Source organism: Erinaceus europaeus, chromosome 18, assembly GCF_950295315.1.
Source record: "Erinaceus europaeus chromosome 18, mEriEur2.1, whole genome shotgun sequence".
Taxonomy (NCBI): Eukaryota; Metazoa; Chordata; class Mammalia; order Eulipotyphla; family Erinaceidae; genus Erinaceus; species Erinaceus europaeus.
The window spans coordinates 74219932-74247058 of record NC_080179.1 but is presented as its reverse complement, the minus strand read 5'-3'; the positions used below and the strand labels follow the sequence as shown (position 1 = coordinate 74247058).

General features: G+C 53.1%; 1 protein-coding gene and 2 long non-coding RNA genes across 3 annotated transcripts in view; 1 reads left to right on the top strand and 2 right to left on the bottom strand.

The window, feature by feature from the left end:
• Positions 1-12303: 12303 nt before the first annotated feature.
• LOC132534356 (uncharacterized) lies at positions 12304-14409 on the bottom strand. The gene is made up of 2 exons (XR_009546080.1): positions 14058-14409; positions 12304-13958 (listed from the first exon to the last, which is right to left on the bottom strand). It is a non-coding gene; the product is annotated as an uncharacterized LOC132534356 (long non-coding RNA).
• Positions 14410-19086: 4677 nt separating this feature from the next.
• Positions 19087-27127, top strand: part of HS6ST1 (heparan sulfate 6-O-sulfotransferase 1) — a 38163-nt gene continuing 30122 nt past the window's right edge. The window contains exon 1 of the mRNA XM_007520890.3: positions 19087-19719. Coding sequence (XP_007520952.1) covers positions 19190-19719 — 530 coding nt within the window. The 5' untranslated portion in view covers positions 19087-19189. The remainder of the gene's footprint in view (positions 19720-27127) is intronic.
• Positions 23678-25938, bottom strand: LOC132534286 (uncharacterized). Its single transcript, XR_009546010.1, has 2 exons — positions 25848-25938; positions 23678-23804 (listed from the first exon to the last, which is right to left on the bottom strand). It is a non-coding gene; the product is annotated as an uncharacterized LOC132534286 (long non-coding RNA).

Genomic DNA, 27127 nt, shown 5'->3' with positions numbered 1-27127 from the left:
TATGTTTGGTGTGAGAGGGACCTCAAGGACTTGACTTTCTTTCATTATCTCTCTTTAGATGCTCAACAAAGGAGGCTGGGCAGTGGTACACCATGTGGAGCTCACACATCAACATGCTCAAAGGATGCAGGTTCAAGCTTCCACTCCCCACCTACTGAGGGGGTGTTGTTTTTGACGGGTTAGGTTGTTTTCACCGGGCTGGCTTCACGGGCGGGTAACAGACGACCAGGGACTCATGGCTGGGTTGTACGCAGTATCTCTTTATTCATGCAGGACGCAGCACAATCTAAGACGAGCTAAGCTGAACTCAAGGTACAGTACTCTAAAACTCACAATGCTGTCTTTATATATACTTCCCAAGTAGGGTGGAAACAGGATGTGACATAGAGAGGGTGGAGAGAAAAGTGACTGGTGAAAATCAGAGTGTGACAAAGAAGGGGCAGAGCAGGAGAGAATCCTATCACTGAACCACAATGCCCTGGAGGGAGGGTGGAACTTGTTAACAGTGATTATGTAAATAGAATAGTGTTAAGCAGGGGGGATTTAAACCAAATGAAACAGAAGGGGTCTCATGCATACCAACAAGGGGGCTTTTCACGAGTGGTGAAACAGGTCTCTCTATCTCTCTACCTCCCCCCCCCTCTCAATTTCTCTCTGTCTTCGCCAGTAAAACAGAGGGGAAAAAAGAAGATGTCAACAGGCCAAATGCTGGCCTAGACTTCTAATTTTTTTTTTTTCCCTCCAGGGTTATTGCTGGGCTCGGTGCCTGCACCATGAATCCACCGCTCCTGGAGGCCATTTTTCCCCCTTTTTGTTGCCCTAGTTGTTGCAGCCTCGTTGCGGTTATCATTGCCATTGTTGACGTTGCTTTGTTGTTGGATAGGACAGAGAGAAATGGAGATAGGAGGGGAAGACAGAGAGGGGGAGAGAAAGACAGACACCTGCAGACCTGCTTCACCGCCTGCAGGTAGGGAGCCGGGGGCTCGAACCGGGATCCTTACGCCGATCCCTGCGCTTTGCGCCACGTGCGCTTAACCCACTGCGCTACCGCCCGACTTCCTAGACTTTTAATTTTTAAAATATATTTTTATCCCACATGTAATCAGTATAAAACATCAATAAGATAGGTTATATTCTTCCTTTGTTTTATACCAGGGCTTCAAATCTGACCTTTATTTTACACTTACTAATAACCTAATTTTCTATCGTAAATAATCTTTCTGTGCTGTTAATCCCTATAGTCAATATGATACCTAATTGGCCAAATGTTATAACATCACAAAAAAAGTGCTGTGATTTTCTTATTCCATTTTTTGACAAGGGAGTTTCTGTCCTGGCTATTACTATGAAAAATACTATGTTTAATTAGATTTTTTTTAGTTTTTGGTGGCACAGGTCTCTGAGATTTCATGCATACATGATATCACTGCTTCCAGGTCTTTCATTGTTTTAATTTCAGATAGATATATAAAGACATAGATGTGTATATAGCAAGAAACAAAGACAAACAGGGAGAGACGTCACAGTGCCAAAGCTACCCCTGAATTATTCACGAAATGTCCGTCTTGTCCAGCTTGACAGCATTGTCATGAAGTGGAGAACCCATCCACCATTCATGAATCCCAGCTTATTTAGTTGGCCAGGAGATTTGATTTCAAAGATGCACTCCAGTTTCACTAATTGTATCAGAGATTGTTTGGGTTTTGTTTGTTTGTTTTTTACTTATTTGTTTTAGATTATTTGACAAAAGGGGAGAGAGAGCACATGTCAAAGCAACACACTATCCAAGTGGTCAATTTTTTTTTGCTTTATTTTATTATTTATTTATTTATTTTGCCTCTGGGGTTTATTGCTGGGGCTTGGTGCCTGCACTACAAATCCACTGCTCCTGGAGGCCATTTTTCCCATTTTTTGTTGCCCTTGTTGTTATTATTGTTACTGTTGTTGTTGTTGTTGTTGTTGCAGTTGTTGTTGTTGGATAGGACAGAGAGAAATGGAGAGAGAAGGAGAGAAATATAAGACACCTACAGACCTGCTTCACTGCTTGTGAAGCAGCCTCCCTGCAGGTGGGAAGACGGGGCTCAAACCGGGATGCTCACGCTGGTCCTTGCACTTCACGCCATGTAGGCTTAACCTGCTACGCTACTGCCTGACCCCTATTTGTTGTGTTTTATTTTATTTTGCTTATTAATATTTATTTATTTATTCTCTTTTGTGGCCCTCGTTGTTTGATTGTTGTAGTTATTAATGTCGTTGTTGTTGGATAGGACAGAGAGAAATGGAGAGAGGAGGGGAAGACAGAGAGGAGGAGAGAAAGACAGACACCTGCAGACCTGCTTCACCGCCTGTGAAGCGACTCCCTGCAGGTGGGGAGCCGGGGGCTCGAACCGGGATCCTAAAGCTGGTCCTTGGGCTTTGTGCCACATGCACTTAACCTGCTGCGCTACCACCCAACTCCCTTGTTTTATTTTATTTACTTATTATTTATTTGGAAAAAAATGAGAGAAACTGAGAGGGAAGGGACGAGAGAGGGAGAGAGAAAGGCAGATACTGGCCTTGTAATATGTCCTTGCTCATTATAACATGTGTGTTCAACCAGGTGTGCCTGTGCTCTGCCCCTATTATATATATATTTTTTGTTAGGACAGAGAGAAATTGAGAGGGGAGAAGGAGGGAAAGAGAAACAGAGACACCTGTAGTACTGCTTCACCACTTGTGAAGCATTTCTCACTGTAAGTGGGGGCCAGGGGCTTGAACCTGGGTCCTTGTACATGATAATATGTGCTCAACCAAGTGCACCACCACCTGGCCCCCCAAGTAAGCCATTATACTTGCCCAGTTGTATTGGTCTTTGTGAAATGATTATCATATACTAACCTACTGCTGACTTTCCTTGATAATTCAGTCCTTTTCCTTTTACACTGACTCTTAATAGTTGCTCAGTAAATTTTGGGTTCCTCCTTTTCTTCTGCTTTGGAAGACAGAGAGCCTAGACCCAAAAGAGCTGAGGTCCAGAAAGGCTTTCTGGGAGGGAGATGAGGATGGTGGGATGACCCCACAGCCCCCCTGATTTTGTTGAGAGGGACTGGTGATGAAATGTAGGTCTACATAGGGGAATTTCTTACCATCTGCCTCACAGCTCTGGGATTTGGGATACAGAATAGAGACACAGCCAGCCAGTCTCAGGGAGCAGGGAGGATACACAGTATTCGGTTCTGTGTTTGATTTCACCACTTAGTTCTGGCTTATGGTGATGCTGGGCATTGAACCTGGGACTTCAGAGACAATTAATATAATCTCATCTCTTTTTTTTTTAATTGCAGAGTAGTGTTCCATTGAATACATACTCCATCATTTCTTTATCCAGTCATCTGGTATTAGGCATTTAGGCTGTTTCCATGTTGTGACTATTGTGAAGAACACAGCTATGAACACAGGGGGTGCACGTGTCCCTTTGGGTTAATGTTTTCATGTGCTTTGGATGAATGCCTAGGAATGTTATGGCTGGATCCTAAGATATTTCCATTTGTATTTGTTTAAGGACTCTCCACGGTTTTCCACAGAGGCTACAGCACTTTGCATTCTGGTGGAACGTTCCAGACTCTCCCCAGCCCTGCACACCCAAGATTCCACAACACCCCCAGGGTGTGGCCTGCATGTGGAATCACTGACATGCTCTGTGTGTGTGTGTGTGTGTGTGTGTGTGTGTGTGTGTGTGTGTAGCCACGAACATACTGGAACGGACATGAAGTGTGAAGCCACACACGGTGACACGCAGCCCCTGGCTGGGCTGCCCGCCATCTCCCCACACAGGATTTCACTCCCTTGTGACTCTCAGCAACACCCACACCTCTGCCCAGAAGTCCTGCCTCCCAGAAGATTCCAAGGTAGCGACCAGGAGCAGGAAGCCTCCTGACTAAAAGTGAGTTCAGTAGCCAGCTGAGGACATTGGACTGCCATTGAAAATAAAAATAACATAAAAATAGACAGCCTGAGGTAACGATTAGCTCTCTTGGAAAGCACACTCCTCTCTCAAGTTCACCGTCACCCACCAAGCACAGACCACACGCAGTATCTTTTCAGTTGCTAAGAGAAAGGAAAATGTTCGGTAACATTTCTGGTCAGCAGTCCAGGGTCAACCATTACTCAAAAGCAATAAAATGTCATAAACAGGTCAGGCTTGTGACACATTCTGCCGGCACCGGCTCAGAGTCGTGAGCTTCTGCTGATGGTAGGGACGATACTGAAGATGACCCAGAGAAAACTCTGGAAGCCAGCCCACGGGCACCACTAGAACAGCTGTCTGTGCGAGCCTTGTGTCCAGGCCGCAGTCCTTGGAATCTAACTCTGAAACCCAAGTCAATTTTGAGATGTGTGTGAGCCCACCAGGCAGTAGATTTTGTTTTGTTTTGTTTCTTAGAAAGTTAAAGAACAAGCTCTATCAAAGGCAGGCTGGAGCAAACATAATTCCAGGAGAAGCGCTCTCATGGACAGCACCTGCAGAAAAGACTAGGGCTGGGGAAACAGCATAATGGTTATGCAAACATCTTTCATGCCTGAGGCTCTGAGGTCTCAGGTTCAACCCCCAGCACCAGTGTAAATCAGATTTGTTCAGTGGTGCTATCTCTCTGCCTCCTTCTCTCTGTACCCCTCATTAAAATAATGCAATAAATTAAATTAAATTTAAGAAAAGATGCTGCAAGCTTAAAACTGCATTCCTGCTACTTCCATTTTGTGACTTCTATGCCCAGGATTTCTTGAATTGAATTTCTTTTTTTATATTTATTTATTTATTCCCTTTTAATGCCCTTAGTTTTTTTTATTGTTGTTGTTGTTGCTATTGTTGTTGTTGGATAGGACAGAGAGAAATGGAGAGAGGAAGGGAAGACAGAGAGGGGGAGAGAAAGACAGACACCTGCAGACCTGCTTCACCGCCTGGGAAGCGACTCCCCTGTAGGTGGGGAGCCGGGGGCTGGAACCAGGATCCTTACACCGGTCCTTGCGCTTTGTGCCAGGTGCGCTTAACCCGCTGCACTACCGCCCGACTCCCCTGAATTGAATTTCAGTAACTGAGAGTGTGGGCTGGTGAAACAGCTCACTCGGACAGTGCCTGCTCTGCCATGTGCGCAACCAGGTTTGAGGCCGGCTCCCAGTAACTAGAAGAAGCCTCAGTGCTGTTGCCAATTCACCCTTTCCTTCTGTCTCTGTATCTCTCTTTTTCTATCTGAAAAAGTCAGTTTGGAGTGGTGAAGTCCCAGTGACAAACAAAAATAAATAAATAGGGCCATCAGATTAGCTCACTTGTATAGTGTGCTGCTTTGACATGTGCGTGACTCAGGTTCAAGCCTGGCCCCCACCTCATTAAAGGAAGCTTTGGCTTTCTTTCTCTCTTTCTCTCTCTTTCTCTCTCTCCCACTCGCTCTCTCATTCTCTCTGCCTTTTCTGCCTCTATTCAAAAATAACAGTGATCAATAATTAGTTCATTGGCTAAGAGCAAAGAAGTCAGTCATCTGCATGACTGGGAGACCTCCGGCACTGGGATGGGGGTGTTCCTGAGCTGCAGGCAGGAGAGGAGCAGGGTTGCTTAGATGGGCTGGCAGTGTGACAGCAAGGGGACAGGGGCTTGGTGTGGGCAGAAGTGGATGCTGGCCACATGGGGTTTGAGCTGGGCTTGCACGTGGTCCCCAGATGTCTGGGGGACCTGAAGGGAGCTGTCCAGGGCAGCCCCAGCTGCTGTTCCACAGGTCGTGAGGGGTGTGCACAGCCCCCTACCACTTTTCCGAGGCAGTTGTGTTCTCCACGCTCCTCCCCGCCAAAAAAAAATCTACAGGAGGAAACGAGGAGAGGACAGAGACCTGGTGGAACACAAAGCTGTGACACAGCTTAGCTGGGGACCTAGCCAGTTCACCTGATTTCTCTAAGCCCTGACGCCACTGTCTGTCAAGCAGGTCTGCCCAGGAACTCACTGGGCAGCTGTAAGAAAGCTGTCCTAAGGGAGTCAGGCGGTAGCGCAGTGGGTTAAGCGCACCTGGCACAAAGCACAAGGACCGGCGTAAGGATCCCGGTTCGAGCCCCCGGCTCCCCACCTGCAGGGGAGTCGCTTCCCAGGCGGTGAAGCAGGTCTGCAGGTGTCTGTCTTTCTCACCCCCTCTCTGTCTTCCCCTCCTCTCTCCATTCCTGTCTGTCTTATCCAACAATGACATTAATAACTACAACAATAAAACAACAAGGGCAACACATGGGAATAGATGAAAGGAAAAGAGAGAGAGAGAGAGAGAGAGAGAGAGAAAGATGTCCTATGTGGATCTGGGGAGGGGGAGGGGAGACAGAAAAGTGGAGTCCAAGGTTAGCTTCCTGTAATCAATACGGTGCCCACAGTAGTGGGGACACTCACTAGCAAGCCTTTCAGAAGGGCTACTTGGCAACACTTAACCAACACCTTGACTCCAAAATACATTTCTGGGGCCAGGGGGAGAGCATAATGGTGATGCAAAGGGACTGTCATGCCTGAGGCTCTGAGGTCCCAGGTTCAACTGCAGCAGGACCGCGAGCCAGAATTGAGCAGTGCTCTGGTAGAACATATAATAATAATAATAACAATCAGAATTCATCCTAAGACAATAATCATATAAGTGCACAAAGCAACGCGTACAAAAACATATATGTTCATCACAATACTGTTTATATTTTAAATCAAAGTAACCTCGATTGTCAGCATTTGCAAGTATTTAAATCATGGCATATTTATTTATACAATGGGATTCTGTCTAGTCATCAAGATCGATATAATGTTAGGATATTTCTTGACCAGGAAAGACACTCAACTTGTTACAAAATGAAAAGGATTACAGGATGATATACATTGTAGGATTTCACTTTGGCTAAAATGTTCACATACACATTTACATACACAGAAAAAAAAAAATCAGGAACTGTAAACATGAAAATATTAATAGCAGCACCGACGGGGTGAGGTATTGGAATCATTTTTATCTCTTAATGAAAAACATGCTTTCGTTTCATTGCAACACAGGAATAATAGTTTCAGAATCAGGTGGCATATCAGAATGATAAGGGAGAGAATGTCATGAACCCCAGGGGGAAAAATATAAAGAAAAAGAAGACAAGATTCTCTCCACTGTGATGAGTTGACTTTGTCTTTCATTTTCACTAATTAAGATGTCTTGACTTGAATTTATGTCTTTAAGTTTTGTTTGTTTGTTTTTGACTGTCACCAGGGCTTCACTGCCCCGTGTTAAATTTTTCAGATATACAAAGAGAGACACACAGAGAAAGTTCCTTCCTGTGTAAGAGGCCAAGCTCAAACCTATCCAGGTGAGCTATTTTGCCAATCTGATTTATTCATCTAAAGAAAGAGAGGTAGAGAGAGAGAGAGAGAGAGAGAGGTCAAAGGCTCACTCTAGTAAATACAGTACCAGGGACCAAGTCAGCTCCCCACCTGTGGGAGTCCGCACACCCCTTACCAACTACCAGCCTAGCAGCCTGGTTTTAATCCCCACCAGTTTATCCTATTTGGGGTTTGCTAAGCTTCTTGACCCCAATTATGGAGGTAAGGGCCCCATAACTGGGGCCATTATTTATAGTTAGGGGGAAGAACATCAGCTTTATGTATTTTGCCAAATAGGAGATGTTTTCGCCCAGGTCCTTGTGCATGGTGACGTGTGCACTCAGATCAGTGTACTAGCACCTGGCCCCAAGTTCAGTGATTTGTTTTTAATTTTTTTAATATTTATTTATTCCCTTTGTTGCCCTTGTTTTTTATTGTTGTAGTTATTATTGATGCCGTTGTTGTTGGATAGGACAGAGAGAAATGGAGAGAAGAGGGGAAGACAGAGAGAGGGGAGAGAAAGACAGACACCTGCAGACCTGCTTCACCACCTGTGAAGCGACTCCCGTGCAGGTGGGGAGCTGGGGGCTCGAACCTTAGGCCAGTCCCTGCGCTTTGTGCCACATGTGCTTAACCTGCTGCGCTACAGCCTGACTCCCCCAAGTTCAGGGATTTTTATCTTCTGCCGTCTCCTACCTGCTACTAAGCCCAGTCAGTGAACTTTAATATTTTTTTGGTCTTTTTTTTCCATATATATTTTGGGGGTTTGTTTGTTTGTTTTGCTTGAATAAAGATCATAGTTTCCATCTTTAGAAGATATATATGGGTTCATACCTCACCATCAAACTTCTTGTGTCATCACACTAGTTGGACCCCCACTCCCTCTCCACCCTGCTCTAATAACTGCTCTGGCTTTCAGAGCATTGAAGACCCAGTGTGGTTACTTTTTTTTTTGCAAGCCCATTTGGTTTAGTCATCTAGACTCCACACAGGAATGAAGCCATTTGGTGGTTGTCTTTTATTTCTTTACTGATTGCACTTAGAATAATCACCTCCAGTTCCAGCTGTTTAGTCCTGAACAACACAATGCCAAAATTTTTAGATCACTTTATGGAGGGAAATGTTGATTTACAATACTGCTGTTGGCACAGCAATACCCATTTTTTAAAATAACCAAGTAGTATTCCGTCGACTATAGACACCATAGCTTCTCTGTCCAGTGACTTCTAATATTTTAATGAGGTTTCCTTTCTTCCTATTTTTTAGATATATTTTATTTGTTTTCTTTTAAAGAAAGCAAAATACAGAGAGAGAGGTCAGAGCACTACTGAGCTCTGGCTTATGGTGGTCCAGGGGACTGAACCTGGGACTCTGGAGTGCCAGTCATGAAAGTCTCTTTGCATATCTATCATGCTCTCTCCCCAGCCCTCTTTCTTATTTTTAAAAATAAATTCTGGGAGTCGGGCGGTAGCGCAGCAGGTTAAGTGCAGGTGGCTCAAAGCACAAGGACCAGCGTAAGGATCCTGGTTCGAGCCCCCGGCTCCCCACCTGCAGGGGAGTCGCTTCCCAGGCGGGGAAGCAGGTCTGCAGGTGTCTGTCTTTCTCTCCCCCTCTCTGTCTTCCCCTCCTCTCTCCATTTCTCTCTGTCCTACCTGACAATGATGACAACAATAATAATAATTACAACAATAATAAAACAACAAGGTCAACAAAAGGGAATAAATAAATAAATAAATATGAAAAAAAGAAAAGAGAAAAACAATTTTAAAAATAAAATAAAAATAAATTCCATGGCTCTGGGTACAATTTATCTTGTGTTGATTCTTGCTTCAGAGAGAGAGAGGGAAACAGAGAGTAAACACCACAGCACTGGTCCACCATCCATGGAGCTTCTCCCAATGCCATGGGAGTGGCATGAGGTGTCAGGACTCGAATCCAGAGTTTCCCAGAAGGTACGGAAGGCAGGTGCTGCACTGGATGAGCCAATCCTATGCTGAGCTTTTGTGTTTTTAATGTGTTTCAAGAGCATGCCTAATTGCTCACTGAAGCATTTTTATGACAGCTATTTACAAATTCTTGCCAGAGAGCTCACACATCTGATCCATCCCTAGACTGTCATTAATTGATTTCCTTTTCATATTCAAGTGGCAATTTTCCTGGTTCTAGGTACAATGGGTGATTTTTCTTTTATTGTATCCTTCGTGGGTTTTTTTTTTTTTCCCCACTATGCTTTGAGACTGCACGTAGCTTTAGACACTTCACTTGAAGGTTCAGCAAGCACATCCTGCCCTTCTTTTGTGGACTCTGTTTCTGCTGAGAGTCTCACTGTCTGGGCCGAGGAGACAGCACGCTGGTTATGCAAAAAAGACATTCATGCCTGAGACTCTGAGGTCCCAAGTTCAAACCCCAGCACCACCATAAGCCAGAGCTAAGCAGTGTTCTGGGGTGTGTGTGTGTGTGTGTGTGTGTGTGTGTGTGGTCTTTCTCTCTGTACCTCTCTCATTAAAATAAAATGTAAAAAGGGCTGGAGAAATAGTATAATGGTTGTGCACAAGACTTTCATGCCTGAGGCTCCTAGGTCCCAGGTCCAATCCCCCTACCACCGTAAAAAAAAAAAAAAAAAAAAAGCTGAGTGGTCTGGTCTTTGTCTCTCTGTATGCCTCTCTCTTCATTTCTGTCACTGGAAATGAATTAATTAAATAATTTAAAATGAATCAATAAGGGGCCGGGTGGTGGCAGGCTTAGTTGAGCACACATGTTATCATGCACGAAGCCCCAGGTTCAAGCCCCCAGACTCCAACTTTCTTTTTTTTTTTAATGTTTATTTCCTTTTTGTTGCCCTTGTTTTTTGTTGTTGTAGCTATTGTTGATGTTGTTCGTTGTTGGAGAGGACAGAGAGAAATGGAGAGAGGAGGGGAAGACAGAGAGGGGTAGAGAAAGACAGACACCTGCAGACCTGCTTCACCGCCTGGGAAGCGACTCCCCTGCAGGTGGGGAGCCGGGGGCTGGAACCCGGATCCTTATGCCGGTCCTTGCGCTTTGTGCCACGTGCGCTTAACCCGCTGCGCTACCGCCGGACTCCCCAGACTCCAACTTTCATGAGCACTGAAGTAGTGCTGCAGGTGCCTCCCTTTCCCTCTCCCCCTTTATCTCCCTCTTCCATCTCAGCTGCTCCTCCCCGCCTCCACATGTATATGGAACGTCATTCTGCATTATGTTTACCACATGCTGTCAGGGGCCCCATCTGGCCTGTGTTGGTCCCTGGGAGTACAAATAGCCTTTGACCAGGCCCAGACACTAGGTACATCCAGGTGCTGGGGAAAGGAGTCCCCAGCACAGAAAGATGGAGCAGCTTCCTGGGTAGGGCCACTGGCTGGGAAGGAACCATCCTGGTCTCTCCACATTGTTAAATTGCAGGACTGGGCAGGCAGCACCAGGTCTGGGCTGCCTCCTTCTGTTGGCTGCGGTTGGGAAGCTGCCCTGTGCTTCCTCTAGTCTTGGGGCTCAAACCAGCCTGCCAGGCCCCCTCACCTCCCAGACGCCTCTCTGTCTTGAGAAGGGTAACTTGCAAGCCACCGAGAATAGACCAGAAAGGGCAGCACAGTCAGCTCTGTCTGCTGCACAACCCCACCTGGGAAGTGACAGAGGAGACGAAGGCAGTACAGCAGATAAGGCTTTGGACTCTCAAGCAGAAGGTACTGGATTTGATCCCCAGCGTCATGTATGGAAAAGGGATGTCTGCTTCTTTCTCTACTGCCATTAGTAAATACATTAGTCTTTAAATGGGAGGCTGGCAGAATGGCTTGCCCGGAGAGTGGATCTGCTTAGCCATGCTGGCCCCTAAGTTCAGAGTCCAGCCCCCATCACACTGGAGGAAGCTTCTTCCCTTCTCCCTGTCTCTCTGTCTCTTTCTATCTGAAAGTCACCCCACAGCAATGAAGCAATGACATAGCATTGGACTTGGGGGAGGGGGGCGGGAAGACACCAACCCAACAGTTAAGACTAAACTTATTTTTAATGTTGACCATTAAAATTATAAAAAAAAAAAAAAGTTATGATCTGAGCAGTTGTGAAGAGGGAAAAGCAATGGACTCTATCCCCAGTGTTTCATATGTGTTAGAGTGACACTCTGTTTCTCTTTCTCACAAATAAATCTTCGGGGGGATAAGTGTGTGTGTGTGTGTGTGTGTGTGTGTATGTGTGTGTGTGTGTATTCAAAAGCTGAAGTTTCAGGAAGGCACTAACCATGCCTCATGTACCCACCCTTCCCCCAGCTGTGCCAGGCATAACTTCCTCCCCCTCCCAGGGCCTGGCCCCCTGACTCCAAGGAGCAGTCGTGAGGTCACGGACAGAATGCACCAAGGTCTAGTAACTCCTCTCTGGTTACACTGGTTAGTCCTCACAAGGATGATGGCTTCCTAAAAACCTGTTCAGATGTAACCACCTTGCTCTCTCAGCAAAGAAAGGGCGATTTCCAGGACTGTGTACACAGCCACTCTCTGTCTACCAACCGGTTCTTAGGGAGGTAAGAGGTTCCAACTCCCAGAAGCAATATGAAGCAAATCAAAAAGCAGAAGCCAGTAATTCTTTTCCTCAACCTTTCACTAAAGAGGGAAGTAGAAAGGAAAGGCAATCTTAAACTCATTAACACTAAAAAAGGTGGGACTGGTAGTAGATCCGAGCTCAGCGGGATTTTTCTAAAGCTATAGCTGCCATTCCATGGCCTCTGAATCTCTTAGGACTGCATCTTAGATGAACTCCAGTAAGAAATGAAAACTGTGTAATCTGGGAGGGGGTACGGTGGGTAAAGTGTTAGACTCTCAAGCATGAGTCCTGGGCATCAAATGTGCCGGAGTGATGCTCTGTTTTCCTCTGAGTAGCTCTCCTTAATAAAGAAACAAATCTTCTTCATAAAGGAAGAAAAGAAAAACATAAGGAAACAGCTAGACAGTTACTGACTGAATGAAATACATGAAAAGCAAGATTTATTTGCACATATCAGAACAAGGCTAATGCCCAGTGCCAACAAACAGCAGCGTGGTTTGGGTAAACAAGTAACAAAAACAAAGGCTCAGTATTCCCCAGGGTTGGTGACCCACTGATGATGTTTCAAAGTGTCTCCACTTGGCTCCCTATGTGGCTCCCACACACAGCAGAGCTGGGAGCCCTCTGGGCAGGAAAAAGAAAGAAACAGGGAGGAGAAGAAGAACAACCACAGAATACTTCAACCCCTGTAGTGGATAGGGCATTGGCTTCTCAAGCACGAGGTCCTCAGTTCAGTCCCTGGCATTGCATGTGCTGGAGTGATGCCCTGGTTCTCACGAATACATCCACGTCCTTCCCCACCCTTCACAGTGCTCTCCTGGGGTGCAGGGCCTCCAGCCAGAGCCTCCGGCCCAGCCAAGTGTGTGCTCCACCAGGGGAACTATTTCCAGATCCCTGGGTGGCCCAGCTTCTTGTGAGCTTACTAATACTTCCAGCTCCTGCCCCAAAGGGTTTAAGGAGCCTCACAGTCCTGCAGAGAGCCAGGACCTCCGTGACAACCCCCAACCCCCTCCCAGGGCCCTGCTCTACTCTCCCTGCCACCACTGCCCACCCTGATCAGGATGGAGGTGGAAGCGGGAATGGCCGCTATCTGATTAGCCGACCCTGTGACCTTCTCCTGCAACAAGCCAGCTGTCCCGGACAGACAGACCTCTGTGTGCGGTCGCCAGAACAGCTAGCTCTGCGGTGGGGAGGAGCAAAGTGAGAAGGCTGCTTGGTGGAGGAGTCCTTGACACGACTGTGGGAGCATGCAGGAGTGGAACCCAGGGGCAAAGTCTGCTTCCCAATGGGAGGGGAAAGATAGCATAATGGTAATGGTTACGTAAATAGATTCTACTGGCTGAGGCTCTGAGGTCCCAGGTTCACGCCCCAGCTCCACCATAAGCCGATGCAAAACAGTGCTCTGATTAAATAAAACAGAAAAGTCTCAAAGTTTATTCCCCCAACCCCACCCCCACGTCGCCCCTCTGTGGGTGGCAAGGCCGAGTCGGAGGAGGGACAGGAGGTAAGCCGGGCTGCACCCCTCCCTCCGCCTCGTCTCTAACAATGGGCTCCAGCCTGCAGGGAAACGGCGCGGAAGCCCCCAGACCCGCGCGCGGCTGCGGCTGCGGCTGCGGCTGCGGCTGCGGCTCCGGCCCGGCCGGGTGGGTGGGTGACCGCGCTGCTGCCCCCGCGCGCCCGCCCGCAGCACTGCGCCCGCCCGGGAGAGGGAGGAGGAAGGGTGCCCGCGTCGATCTCCTGGTTCTCGGACTCTGCGCTCGCTCGGTCGACGGGCAGGGAGGCAAGCTGACGGCTGGCTTCTAAGGCTCTTGGAGCTCAAGAGGAAATCGCTGGTCCCCGAAGCCGAAAGAATCCTCCCGCAGCTGGCACTTGCCCGCAGCGTGCTGCGGTGCAGGGACTTGCCTTCCTTTGCACGTCCGACCCCGCCGTGTCCCTTTGCTTTCACTTCCACATTAAATCAGAGCCCATAGCTTCAAGCTTTGCTGAAAGGAATAAAGATGGGGAGCAGAACTGCCGCTGCGGCCGCTTCCTTCTCAACTCCGAGCACTGGCAGGCAGCCCTGCTTCTGTGGACAGGCGGCTTTAGAGCTAGGGGCTGGGGAGGGGGCGAGAAAACCTTCCCGACCAGAGGACTAAGTAGGAACCGAAAGGAAAGCGCCACCTACCAAGCTCTACGACCTCTTTTGAAATCCACAACTGCCTTTTGTATGTGTTTCTCTGTATTTGTTCCAGGAAATAGCACCAAGGGCTCAGACACCGCCTGGGAGGTGCACAGTCTGCACCCCATCCTCCCTGTGCCCCCCCAACACACACACACACACACACACACACACACACACACTGATTGGAAGACACCTTGACTTTGACTGCAGACTTGTGGCTCATCTGACTGGTCTCATCTGACAGAAGAAGCTCGCCGACAGCCTGTCACCTGCAGAGCTTGAATCAGAGAGCACTGAGTGTTTTCCAATAGCCAAATAGGAGGACTTTCTCCCTCCTGAGAGAATTCTAGGAAGGGTTCCCTGGCTAACTAGAGGGTTCCCTGTCAGCCATCTGGCAGACTCAAAGCCGGAATAACACAGCTTCCCTTGAGGGAGCTGTTAATGGGGGTTTGGGGCAGGTAGGCTGGTCTAGTTTTCAGGAGGAGGGGATGTGGTTCACCGGGGTGCACTGTGTTCCAGAGGCCCTTTTCCCCACACTGAGCCTCTGTTTCCCCACTGCAACAGTGAGGTGGTCACAAGATGAGGGCACAGGCCAAACACTGAGGGTTAGGAGGCCTTCTGGAATGTTCTAGCTCCTCTTGGCCTCTGGAGCCAGACAGTTAGGATCAGAACTTCAGCTCTGCCAACTCTCATAGGCAAAGGATTTGGCCAACTCTGCTGAGGGCCCTCGACACTGCCCCCACCATTGCCCAGACACCCATGGCCCAAGGATCCAGGGCCGGGGGGCGGGGGGGACGCCAGGTCAGAGACATGTCCAGGGTTTTGCTCCTCCCTGAAACTATGGTTCAGAGGGCCAGCAAAGTAGCTCACCTGGGTAGTGTGCTGCCCTGCATGTTCCGGTCCAGTCCCCAAGGCTTCCGCAAGGGAAGCTTTGGTATTACAGTCTCTTTCACTCTCTCTGCCTTCTGTCTCTCTGCCTCCCTCCAAAAGAAAAAAAAAAGGGGGGGGGGAGAATGGAATAGAAATTGGGACTTAGAAAAACAAAGAGCAAACCATTAGCCCCAGGGTCTTCACCAGGCCTTCACACCTCTGACTCCCAAGTCTTTGTTTCCATAAAAGGGTGTCAGGGTCTTGCTGACAGGGTTGGAAGTGGCATGTCTATACTGCCTGATTCCGGTCAGTGTGTTTACAGAGTGGGCTTGACTGCCATTTATCTCCCAGATGAAGACAGTCCCGAGGAAGGCTGCCAGGCAGGTCCACCCAGCTCTACTCCGCAGGCCCAGGAAGGGGACTCTGGCACAAAAGGGGTCCAGGGACTGCCCCTTCCCCTTCACAGCTGCCTGGAGACAGAGAAGGCTTCTGTCCCAACTGCCCTGGGACTCCCTGAACTAGGGTCCATTTCAAAGCAGTTACAGGGTGGGTGGAGAGTTTTCGGACTCACAACCACATAGAGAGGCACTACACCCTTCCGCTGGGGGTGGGGGTGGGGAGGGACATTCCCTTGAACCCCTTGTGGAAAGGGCACCCATTCCCTCCCCTCCGGTTGGAATCTTGAGGGCACCTTTCCCAGTCCTCTGAGCTTGCTTCCGGGAAGCCTTTTCCGTGTGGTTTCATTTTATTTTTATTTAAAGATTTGTTTTATTATTTATTAATGAGAAAGAGGGCAGAGCATCACTCGGGACCTCATGCTAAAAAGCCCGACACTTTGCCCACTGCTCTGCCAGAAAGGCTGGGGCTTGAGCTGCTGACAGTCTCCTTCCACACAGACCGGGCTCCACAGTCATATATAAATTTAAATACTCCACTATATAAATAGTCAGGAACTTAAGGACTCAACTCCATCTCTCCAGCATTACTGGGTCACCAGCTATTGCAACTTTTTTTTTTCTTTCAGATGGAAACAGAGAGTGAAAGAGACACAACATCAGAGCTTCCTTCAGTGTGTTGGGGGCTGAGCTTGAACCTAGACCACACGGCAAAGCAACACACTACCCAAGTGAGCTATTTCTCTGACCCTCGATAGTTGTGACGTTTATTTTATGTGTGTGTGTGTGTGTGTGTGTGTGTGTGTGTGTCACCTAAGACAGAGAGACAAGCTAGAGTACCGTGTAGTGCTGCAAATGGAGCTGGGGCCTTAGGCATACAAGTCCAATGCTCTACCATTTGAACCACCTCCCCGGCCACAGTTGGAGGAATTTCACTGAGGGCAGCCCAGGAGAGATGCGGTAGAGTGAATCGCAAGGCGCTGGACTTTACAGCACAGTCCTGGTTTCAGCTCCTCAGTGTCACATGTGCCAGACCGATGCTCTGCCTTTCCCTCCCTCTCTCTCTCTCTTTCTCTCCCACTCTCATCAATAATATATCAAACTTGAAAAGTTTATATAGTTTAGTGGGGCTAGATAGCATAATGATTATACAAAGAGACTCTCGTGCCTGAGGCTCTAAAGCCTCAGGTTCAACCCCCACACCACCATAAGCCAGAGCTGAGCTTTGCTCTGGTAAAAATTTTAAAAAATGAAAAAATTAAATTAAAAAAAAAAAATATATATATATATATATATATATATATATATATATATATATATATATAGTTTCACTGCCGTATAATGACACACAGCTACCTCTCTCTCTGGGCCCCAAACAGGTGGAAAACTAGGGCTGGCAGAGCAATACAGATGCAGACACTCAGGCCTCGGTCAGCTGCCAGAGTCTGTAATTCTGGGCTGCCCTGCAGAGATGTCCCTGCCCAACACAGCCAGGGTACCAGGACACAGCTGCAGGGCCTGCAAATCCTTAAAAAGCCAGGGACCCAGGCACACGACCTCACCAAAGTGTCCTGGACCCCTGGGCTCTCCAGAGCCCTACCCAACTAAAGAAAGATAGAAACAGGCTCGGGGTGTGGATTGACCTGCTAATGCCCATGTCCAGCATGAGAGAAGCAATTTCAGGAGCCACCTTCTGCATCCCCCCAAAGAATTTTGGTCCACACTCCCAGAAGGGCAGAAATATTAGGGGAAGATGACTAAAGGAGTCTGAACTCCAGTTCCACCAGGACCCAGAGAGAGAAGAGGAAAAAGGGAAAGACACTCAGAAGTAGTAGCAGGTTTACTTAGAAAGGAGGAGAAAGTAGAATCATAAGAAAAATTGGACAAATACATATAGAGATATAAATAGATAGACGGATAAATACAGAAATAATACTTAACCCATTATCTGTAACCTTGGGAGAACCACTGCAGTTTCCAGTGGAGGGAATGGGAACAGAGAGATCTGGTGGTGGGAGAGATGTGCAATTATGCCCATTATAACTTTGTCACTCAATATTCAGTGACTAATAACAACAACAACAAATAAAAAGAACCAAGGACCTAGTGGGGGAACCCTGCAGAGGCCCGAGCTGCAAGATGGGGGGCGAATGGAGAGACAGGCCTGCAGGCTACATAGGGGTCCATCCCACAGCCCCCCAGACTATCCCAGCAGAGCTGAAAGTCGATTTTCTTTTTAATGAACTTTTTTTTTTTTTGGCAGACTTTTCCAGTGTTTAAACACGGGTTCAACATATTTCCAAGTCCCTCGTCTGGGTAAACAAACACGGAGCAGAAATGCGCGCTGGCTGCAATCCCTCTCCCAGAAGCCAGGGCGCCGTGGACACTGACCCCCCCAAAAACACCGCATCCTCCGCGGCCTGCCGGGGCCTCACCCCGCGCCTCCGCCCCCGGGACCCCCGGGTCCCCCACCCCCAACACCCCGGCCCTTGCAACTTCCCCAGCCAGCAAGGTCACCCTCTTTCTCTGGGGGCTGGGGACTGGGGGGGGGGGTTGTGAAGCTCAGAAGCCAGCAGGGAGGGAGGGGTGCCCGGGCCCCCCAAAGGCTCCCGCTCCGTGCCTCCCCCCGCAGTGGAGGGGTTCCCGGGGGGCGCCCGGCCCTCGCGCGCAGGAAGCGCCGCCCCGCAGCCGCAGGGGGCGGGCAGCCGGGGGAGGGGAGGGCAGCCGGGGGGAGAGGAGGAGGGGAGGAGCCCGGGGGGGAGGGGAGCGGGGGAGGGGAGCCGGGGAGCAGGGGGAGCCGGGGGAGGGCAGCGGGGGGGAGGGCAGCTGGGGGGAGGGCAGCCGGGGGGGAGGGGAGGGCAGCTGGGGGGAGGGCAGCCGGGGGAGGGCAGCGGGGGGGGAGGGCAGCCGGGGGGAGAGGAGGGGGAGGACAGCCGGGGGAGGGGAGCGGGAGGAGGGGGCGGGGGACCCGGGGAAGGGGAGCGGGGGGAGGGGAGCGGGGGGGAGAGGAAGGGGGAGGGGAGCAGGGGGAGCCGGGGGAGGGCAGCGGGGGGGGGGGGGGGAGAGGAGGGGGGAGGGCAGCCGGGGGGAGGGCAGCCGGGGGAGGGCAGCCGAGGCAGGGCAGCCGGGGGCAGGGCAGCCGGGGGGAGGGCAGCCGGGGGAGGGCAGCCGAGGCAGGGCAGCCGGGGGGAGAGGAGCGGGGGGGGGGGGAGAGGAGCGGGGGAGGGGAGCCGGGGGGGGGGGGGGCCGGGGGAGGGGAACCGGGGGGAGAGGAGAGGGGAGGGGATGGGGGAAGGGGATGGGGGGAAGCCGGGGGAGGGCAGGGGGGGAGAGGCGGGGGGAGGGGATCCGGGGGGAGGGCGGCCGGGGGGAGGGGATCCGGGGGGAGGGCGGCCGGGGGGAGGGGATCCGGGGGGAGGGCGGCCGGGAGGAAGGGAGCCGGGGGGAGGGCAGCCGGGGGAGGGCATCCGAGGCAGGGCAGCCAGGGGGCGGGGAGCCGGGGGCGGGGCCGAGGCGCGGCGCGGGCGGCGACGGCAAGCGGCGCGCGGGGGCGGGCGGGGGCGGGCCGGGGCGGGGCGGCGGCTGCGGAGACGCGGCGGCGCGGGGCGGCGCACGGCGATCGCGGCGCACAGCGATCGCGGCGCGGGCGGGCGGGCGCGGGCCGGGGCTGGAGCGGAGCCGGCAGCCGGGAGCCCGGGGGCGCAGCCGTGGCGCCGCGCAGAGCCCGGGCCCGCGTGGCTGCGGGCGGCCCGGGCGCCGAGTAGCCGGGCGGCGGCCCCCCTCCCGTCCCCTCCCCTCCCCTCCCCTCCCCGCGCCCTCCCGCCCTCCAGGCCCCGCGGCCCGCGCTCGGGCGGCCGGCGATGGTGACACATGCGGCGGCGGCGCGGCGGCGGCGGCAGGACCATGGTTGAGCGCGCCAGCAAGTTCGTGCTGGTGGTGGCGGGCTCGGCGTGCTTCATGCTCATCCTCTACCAGTACGCGGGCCCGGGGCTGAGCCTGGGCGCCCCCGGGGGCCGCGCGCCCCCCGACGACCTGGACCTGTTCCCCACGCCCGACCCGCACTACGAGCGGAAGTACTACTTCCCGGTGCGCGAGCTGGAGCGCGAGCTGCGCTTCGACATGAAGGGCGACGACGTGATCGTCTTCCTGCACATCCAGAAGACGGGCGGCACCACCTTCGGCCGCCACCTGGTGCAGAACGTGCGCCTCGAGGTGCCCTGCGACTGCCGGCCCGGCCAGAAGAAGTGCACCTGCTACCGGCCCAACCGCCGCGAGACCTGGCTCTTCTCCCGCTTCTCCACCGGCTGGAGCTGCGGGCTGCACGCCGACTGGACCGAGCTCACCAGCTGCGTGCCCGGCGTGCTGGACCGCCGCGACCCCGCCGCGCTGCGCACGCCCAGGTGAGCGCGCCAGGTGCCCCCGCCCGGCGCCCGGACACGGTCAGCGGTCGCACACGTCTGGCCCGGCCCGACGGGGGCGGGGGGGGGGGGGTCCAGGCCGGCCTCGGGGGTCCCCGTGCGCGTGTGGCCCACGTGCGGGTGAAGCCTTCCCGCCGCACCTGCGGGCTTGCCTGGAGGAGGCGGCTGGGGAGGGGCTGCCCGCCCGGGAAGGGGCCGGCCCAGCCCGCCGGTGAGCGCAGGTAGAACAAAGGCCCGAGTGGCACCTGCACCGGGAACGGGGAGGCGGCCGGTCCTCCACGCGGGCCGGACCAGGTGCCCCCCCCCCCCGGTTCCGAAAGAGGAGCGAGGCCCAGGGACGTCGCCAGGCTGCGGGGAGACCCGAGCAGGTCGCCTGCGCCTCTGCACCCAGATACCTTTTTGTTGGGGGGGGGGGGTTCCGTTGGGGTCGGGGGCACAGGCCTGAGCTGCCCGGGGGTGCGGACGGGGGACGGGGGCCCTTCTCTCAAGAAGCGTTGGGTGCAGCCTGAGCCTGGTGGAAGTTGGCCGGTGCTCCCCGGGTGACACCCCGCCGCCAAGGAGGCTGGAGTGGGGGGCGCTGAGCCAGCACTTCCTGCCCGCCTTTTGTTTATCTTCCACTCGGGCTCGGGGCGTTGGGGGCTGTGTCGGCACCCCCGGAGGTCGGGAAGGGCGCAGGCTCCCTGGTGAATGTGAGGGTCCAGGCTGAGCAGGCCTGGAGTTGTGCGCGGGGGTCAATGCCACCTTTGCTCAGTCTCGGGTTTTTTCCCCCAGGGTGTCAGGAAATTAGGGCCCTGGAGGCAGGAGGGGCGGAACGCCCCACTTTCCCTGGCAGCTGCCTTGAGGCTGAGGAGGCGGCAGGGTCCTGGATGCAGGGTCCGATCGGCCAGTGTGCAGAGGTGTGCTGTCCAGGCCCAGTGCCCACAGGGGCACCTCACACAGGAGCTGCGACTGGGGTCCACCCCATTGTCCTACACCTCCTGCTGCCTCTGCCTCACCTCCTGAGGCTGATGTGCCTGGGAGGCCACCACAGTCTGAAGCCCTTAGCCTCCTCTCCAGCCCCCCTCCCCAGGTGCCACTCCAGGAGAACCCCAGCACGCCCTCCCAGGGTGGGAGTGTGGCCGGAACAGAGCCCGCTCGGCCAGGCGTGCATCTCCTGCGCAGGGGAGGCCAGCTGTCTCCAGCAGGGGACACTGGGACAGAGCTGGGCCACCTGCTCCGGCACGGGGTCCACTGTCATCTTCATGAGATTCTTCTGGTCAAGAGCAGCCTTGGGGAGTGTTTTTTTGTTTGTTTGGTTGGTTAGGTTTTTTTTTTTGGGGGGGGGAGGGTCCTTTCTCCACTAGGGACCCAGCACCTGACTGTTGCTTGATGTCAAGGATTCTAGCTAGGCTAGGTCCTGAGCTTGATGGGATCATGGGGTGGACCTGGGCAAAGCCCCTTTCCTCTCTCTGTTGTGTCCTTGGGGCCTAGCATGTTGGGGTGCTTGAACAGGGCTGCCCAGGCACCTCTTGTGCTAAGTGTTATCACGGGCAGCGTTTGGGGTCCTGCACAGAGAGGTTGGGTTTGCTCAGCTCTGAAGCTCCGAGCCCCCCTGCACACACACAAGCACAGAAACACAGACGGTAGATGGCAGCAGCTCAGTGCCCACCTGGAATGTGCTTCCATACTTCCCACCATGGGGAGAGGTGTGTCATAGGGCCCCTGGGAAGGACTGGCCTGGGAGACGTGTGACCAGCTACTGCCCAGAGTCATGTCTCTGTGGCCTGGAACTGTCCAGATGTTGTCCTCACAGGCAGACCCTCCTCCCTCTGCCCACCTGCCCAAGGGGAACAAAGGGAAACTCAGCAAGGTTTTCCCTGGCTTGCCCCAGAATGTCCTGGAAATTAAGTGGGGCCTCGGGGGGCCCCACAGACACCCAGCAGTGAAGCTTGACCTTGACCCCTGCAGCAGAGAGAGCCCTGGGAGAAGCCCGCATCACCTGTGGCCTTGCTCTGCAGAGACTCAGTTTCTCTCAGGCCACTCCCCATCCCTCCACCGTTCTCAGGTCTCTTCAGCTGCAGGCCCCTGTCCAATGTCCACAGGCCCTGCTCCTCCTCCTCCTCCTCTTCCTCCTCCTCTTCCTCTTCCACTGTTGCACTGCTGGCTCCTCTCCAACTCAGCCCAGTGCCCCTTCCCCCAGGAAACTTGCCTAGGTAGTGCCCAGTTGCCTGGGGTGCCCTTATCCACTCTTCACACGCCATGCTAATGTGGCAACAGCATGTTGGCACTGGCTGAGGGCCACGTGGGTGCTGCCCACACGTTGGCACCAAGAGAAAGATTTCCTGCTGGCCTCAGAGCACCTGGGGGTACAGGTGGGGAGTTCAGATCTGAGCCTCTTGCCCTTTCGTATTTGCTTTCACAGTTGCTTTCAGTTGTTTGACATTAAAAAGCAAGTGGCAGGGGTCGGGCTGTAGGTAACGCGGTGGATTAAGTGCACGTGGCGCGAAGCTCAAGGACCAGTGTAAGGATCCCAGTTCGAGCCCCCGCCTCCCCACGTGCAGGGGAGTCGCTTCACAGGCGGTGAAGCAGGTCTGCAGGTGTCTGTCTTTCTCTCCCCTTCTCTGTCTTCCCCTCCTCACTCCATTTCTCTCTGCCCTATCCCACAGCAATGACATCACCAACAACAGTGATAACTACAACAACAATAAAAACAAGGGCAACAAAAAGGAAAATAAATAATTCAAAAATTCAAAAAAAAAAAAAAAAGCAAGTGGCAGAGGCCTACAAGCAGGGTGTGTCCGCCTGGGGGACCTGGCTAGGGCGTCACCTCAGGAGACCTGGAGTGGAGACAGAAGCCATCTGAGGCCTTGCAGCTCAGAGGAGTCTCTGCTTTCAGCCAGCACCTGCAGAGCAGGTTTGAGGGTAGCTCGGTGACACCCTGGCTAGGAGGCCATCGCTGCTTGTCACTCATGCGGCCCCCAGAGCTAAAGAGAGGTCCCAGCACTGGCACACCCAGACACAAACTTTCCCAGCACCCAGCCTGTGAAGTGTGTGACACATGGAGGGACAGGACCCCGAGTGCTGCCAAGCCAGCCCCCACCTTCGCCCTCCTGCCTTCTTTCTCCACCTCCACCTCCTCGTCACCCTTTCACATCACTCACTCCATTCTGTTGCAGAGTAGTGACAGCCCTGTCTTCTCTGAAGAGAAACGGGCGAATCCCTGGTCAGCGCCGCAGGCCCCAGGCACTGTCTGTGCAGTGGTTGCAGGCATGAGGCAGGCCCTCAGCGAGCACTCCTCTGTGTCAGCAGATGCCTTGTGGACTCAGGTCCCCCCTGGCTGTGCTGTCACTGCTTCTCCATCACGGGGCGCGAAGGGGGGGATTGCCGTGTCTGAGGGGACACGGTTCTGTGTGTCTGGTCTGTCTCTGGTTCAAGTGGCTCTCTGATGTTTCAGGGCCGACCACAGCAACACCTCTGTGGGCCCTGAATCTTAGGAGGGTACACGTGGCACATCCGGGAGACAGAACACACACATTACTATTACTGAGGACCCAGGCCCAGGCCCCCTGGCCACCATCTGGGAACACCTGCAGAGAGCGAGGGGGGGCAGCTTCATAAGCAAAGCAGCGCTGCAGTGTCTGTCTGTCACCCTCCGGCTAAGACGAAAGTAAGAGACTGCTGGGAGTGGTGGGGTCATGCAGGCCCTGAGCCCCAGCAATACCCTGGTAACCAAAAAAAAAAGTTTCGTGTCTTGTGTTTCTATTTTATTTATTTACTGGGAAGAGAAATTGAAAGGGGAGGGGGGCTGAGTGGTAGAGAGACCCTGCAGTGTCACTCTAGTGCCATAGAAGCTTCCCCTGCGCAGGTGGGGACTAGGCTTGAACCTGGGTCCTTGTGCGTGGTCATGTGAGTGCTCTATCGAGCATGTTACCCCCAGGTCCCAAAATTCTCTTGTCTTCAATCAATGAAACTCATCTCTGATTTTTATTAAAACACAGGATCTAGCGAACAGTCGCCCCCAACAGCTGCCCATCTGGTCCCGATGTCTGCCTTAACACTTCCAGGTACAGAGGCTTGTGACCTGAGGCCTGGAGTAGAGGGGTGACAGTGGGGACTGAATGGGAAGGGAGCCATAGCTCCGTGAGGGGCCCTTGAGAGCTCGGTTCCTCCTTGTCTGTGACCCCACACGTCAGGGCCTGCACAGCTGGGATGGCAGTCTTTATTTTATTTTATTTTTAATTTTTTAAATATTTATTTTCCCTTCTGTTGCCCTTGTTTTTTATTGTTGTTGTAGTTTTATTGTTGTTGTTATTGATGTCATCGTTGTTGCATAGGACAGAGAGAAATGGAGAGAGGAGGGGAAGACAGAGAGGGAGAGAGAAAGACAGACACCTGCAGACCTGCTTCACCGCCTGTGAAGCGACTCCCCTGCAGGTGGGGAGCCGGGGGCTCGAACCGGGATCCTTATGCTGCTCCTTGTGCTTCGCGCCACATGCGCTTAACCCGCTGAGCTACCTACTGCCCGACTCCCTGGAGTGGCATTCATGAAGACACTATGCAGGGCCGGGGAGAGAGCATAGTGCTTATGCAAAAACACTTTCATGCCTGAGACTTTGAGGGCCAAGGCTCAAGGCCCAGCACCACCATAGGCTGGACCTTTATTGATGAGAAAAGCAAAGGGAACAAAAGCGTCAGTCTGGGAAATGTGATGCCAGGGCCAAACTCAGAACCTGACACGAGAGCCCAGTGCTTTATCCTCCGAGCCACAGTCTGCGGGCACATGGGCACACGGGCACTCCTGTCTGTGGCCCCACCCTCCTCCTGTGGCCTGGACCTCAACTCAGCGCCTGCCTCCTGCAAATGCAAAGATGGATTCCCAGGAAGGTTTTCATCTCTCCATCTGTCCTTCCCTTTATGAGTGCTCGGCCCCTTTTTCTCTCCCTCTGGAATATTTGTTGTCTGTCAGGGAGGAGATAGGTTGTTCCACGGGCAAGGCCCTGAGCCTGGCCAGGGGTCCTCTGTGGTTGAGGTGCTGCGCCAGCCACAAAGACAGACAGCCACCCGAGAGGTGACACAGTGGGAAGAATGTTGAACTCCCAAGCATGAGGTCAAGTTCAATCTCTTCCTCTTTCTCAGTGTCCTCTGTCTCCCCCTCCCCCCCACCCCATTAATATATAAACCTTTCATTAAAACAGAAATAGTTGGCGTAGAGAGGTAGCATAATGGTTATGCCAAACAGCTTTCATTCCCAAGGCTCCAAGGCACCAGGTTCAATCCCCAGCAGCACCAGAACCAAACAGTGCTCTGGTTTAATAAACAAAAACAAAACAGTAGACAGGCAGGTCAGAGAGGTATGACCCGCCACGTCTGGGGGGATGGAGAAGCACTTCTTGGATGAGTAGGATCGAGCTCTCTAGAACTCTGGGTTTCGGGGATAACTGGAATCGGAAGCGGACGGGCCCACTGAGCCTCAGCATCCATTCCCATTGCTCTGGTTGTGGGCCTTGTGGGGGCTGCTTCTCCCTGGGTGAGAAGACCCCCCGAGTCCCCAGTCTCTGGGTCCCATGATTTCACACAAGTGTGGCTTGCACATGCCTCCCCCGCAGAGAGAGGTAAAGTGCTGAGCCGTGTCTGTCTGCCTGCCGGCTTAGAGCCAGCCCAGCGGCAAAGTTCAGGGCCGCCAGCCTGGAGCCTAGCCTGGCCCTGGGGCTGCGGCTTGTTTCCCTTGAGGGGGCAGAATGCAGCCAGGCTGGCCCTTGCCCCCACCCCCACCACTCACTGCCCCCACCGTGGCCTTTCCCTGCTTGTCCCTCTCGGGCTAGACCTTCCAGAGGCCACCCTCCCACCCTTCAGCCCTTCAGCCCTCAGGTCCTCTGTGGGGATGGTTCTCTAGGCCCCCGGCTGCCCTTTAATTCGTTTCTGGAGTCCCAGGCTCCTCTCCTGCCTTTGTTGGGGCTGGGCTCTCTGAATGGGGGGGTCAAGGGTGCCATTCGCTTCTGGGGAGGGGCTTCTGGACTTGCCCTCCACCTCCTGTGACCTTGTGGTCGCTCCAGGCCCTGATAGCCACGTTGGAGCCGTGGCCCCTCAGAGGACCTAGGAGTCTACCAGTCAAGGCTAACGGGATAGCTCACCTGGGTAGTGGACTGCTTTGCCATGTGTGCCACCCAGGTTCGAGCCCGGCTGCCTCCACATTGAAGGAAGCCTCAGTGTTGTGGGCTCTTTCGTCCTCTCTTTGCCTCTCTATCTCTAAAAATAAAGAAAGAAGGGAGTCGGGTTGTAGCGCAGCGGGTTAAGCACAGGTGGCACAAAGCATAAGGACCCCGGTTCGAGCCCCCGGCTCCCCACCTGCAGGGGAGTCGCTTCCCAGGCGGTGAAGCAGGTCTGCAGGTGTCTGTCTTTCTCTCCCCCTCTCTGTCTGCCCCTCCTCTCTCCATTTCTCTCTTTCCTAGCCAACAACGACATCAGTAATGACTACAACAACAAAACAGCAAGGGCAACAAAAGAGAATCAATAAATTTTTTTTTTAAATAATAATAAAGAAATCACTGCAGTCATTGGATAGAGAACAGGGACCTCACCTCCTGAGAGGGCCCAGGGCTGCCGGGCTGCCGGTCCGGGTCAGCCAGCGCCTGACAGACAGCGAGCCAGCAGCTGCCTCTGCCTGTTTACATGGGGGCAATAAAAGGTCCAGCGGGTGGGGGTGGGGAGAATCGGGGCAAATCCATAGTCGCCTGGATGGCAACCAGAGAGTGGAGTTAATGATTTACAAAGCTGTAGCACCCAGGGGGCTCCCTGGATGGGGGTGGGGGGCAGAGCTGCCCCTGGAGGTCACAGACAGGAGCTGGGACATGCTGGAGCCCCTGGTAAGGTCAGAGCGCCCATCCCTCGGCCCCTTGGTGGCCACCTGGCTCCAGTTGGGAGCGAGGAAGGTAGCAGATGGGCATGGAGGAACCGGATGGAACAGCTCTGAGCCTGCTGTACCTCAGTTTCCTGCTCTGTAAAATGAGTGTCCTCACAGCATGGGTGATGTAGGTAGGTAGAGGGATGTGTAAGACTGCCTGGGATTTTTTTTTTCTTTCTTTCTTTTTCTACAACATGTGACAGCCTGTTCCCATTGCAGATGGGTCAGTTCCCGGGCCTCTTAAAGTCCACAGAAGAGGGAGACCTGCAGTGCTTTGGCCAGGGCTCCCCTCCTCACCCCAGGTAGTTAGTGGCTTTGGGAACAAGCAGTTCCTTCCTGGGTCTCCAGATGCAGGCTCCCCTCAGCAGTGTGGAGGGGAAGGAGTGACAGCCTCACAGTTCCCAGGCCTTGCTCCCTGCCTGCTCTGAGCCTGACTCTGGTCACCCACCCACAGGGACTTAGGAAGCGGCCCCGCAGCCCCGTCTGCCAACCGCCTCATCATTGCTCCCC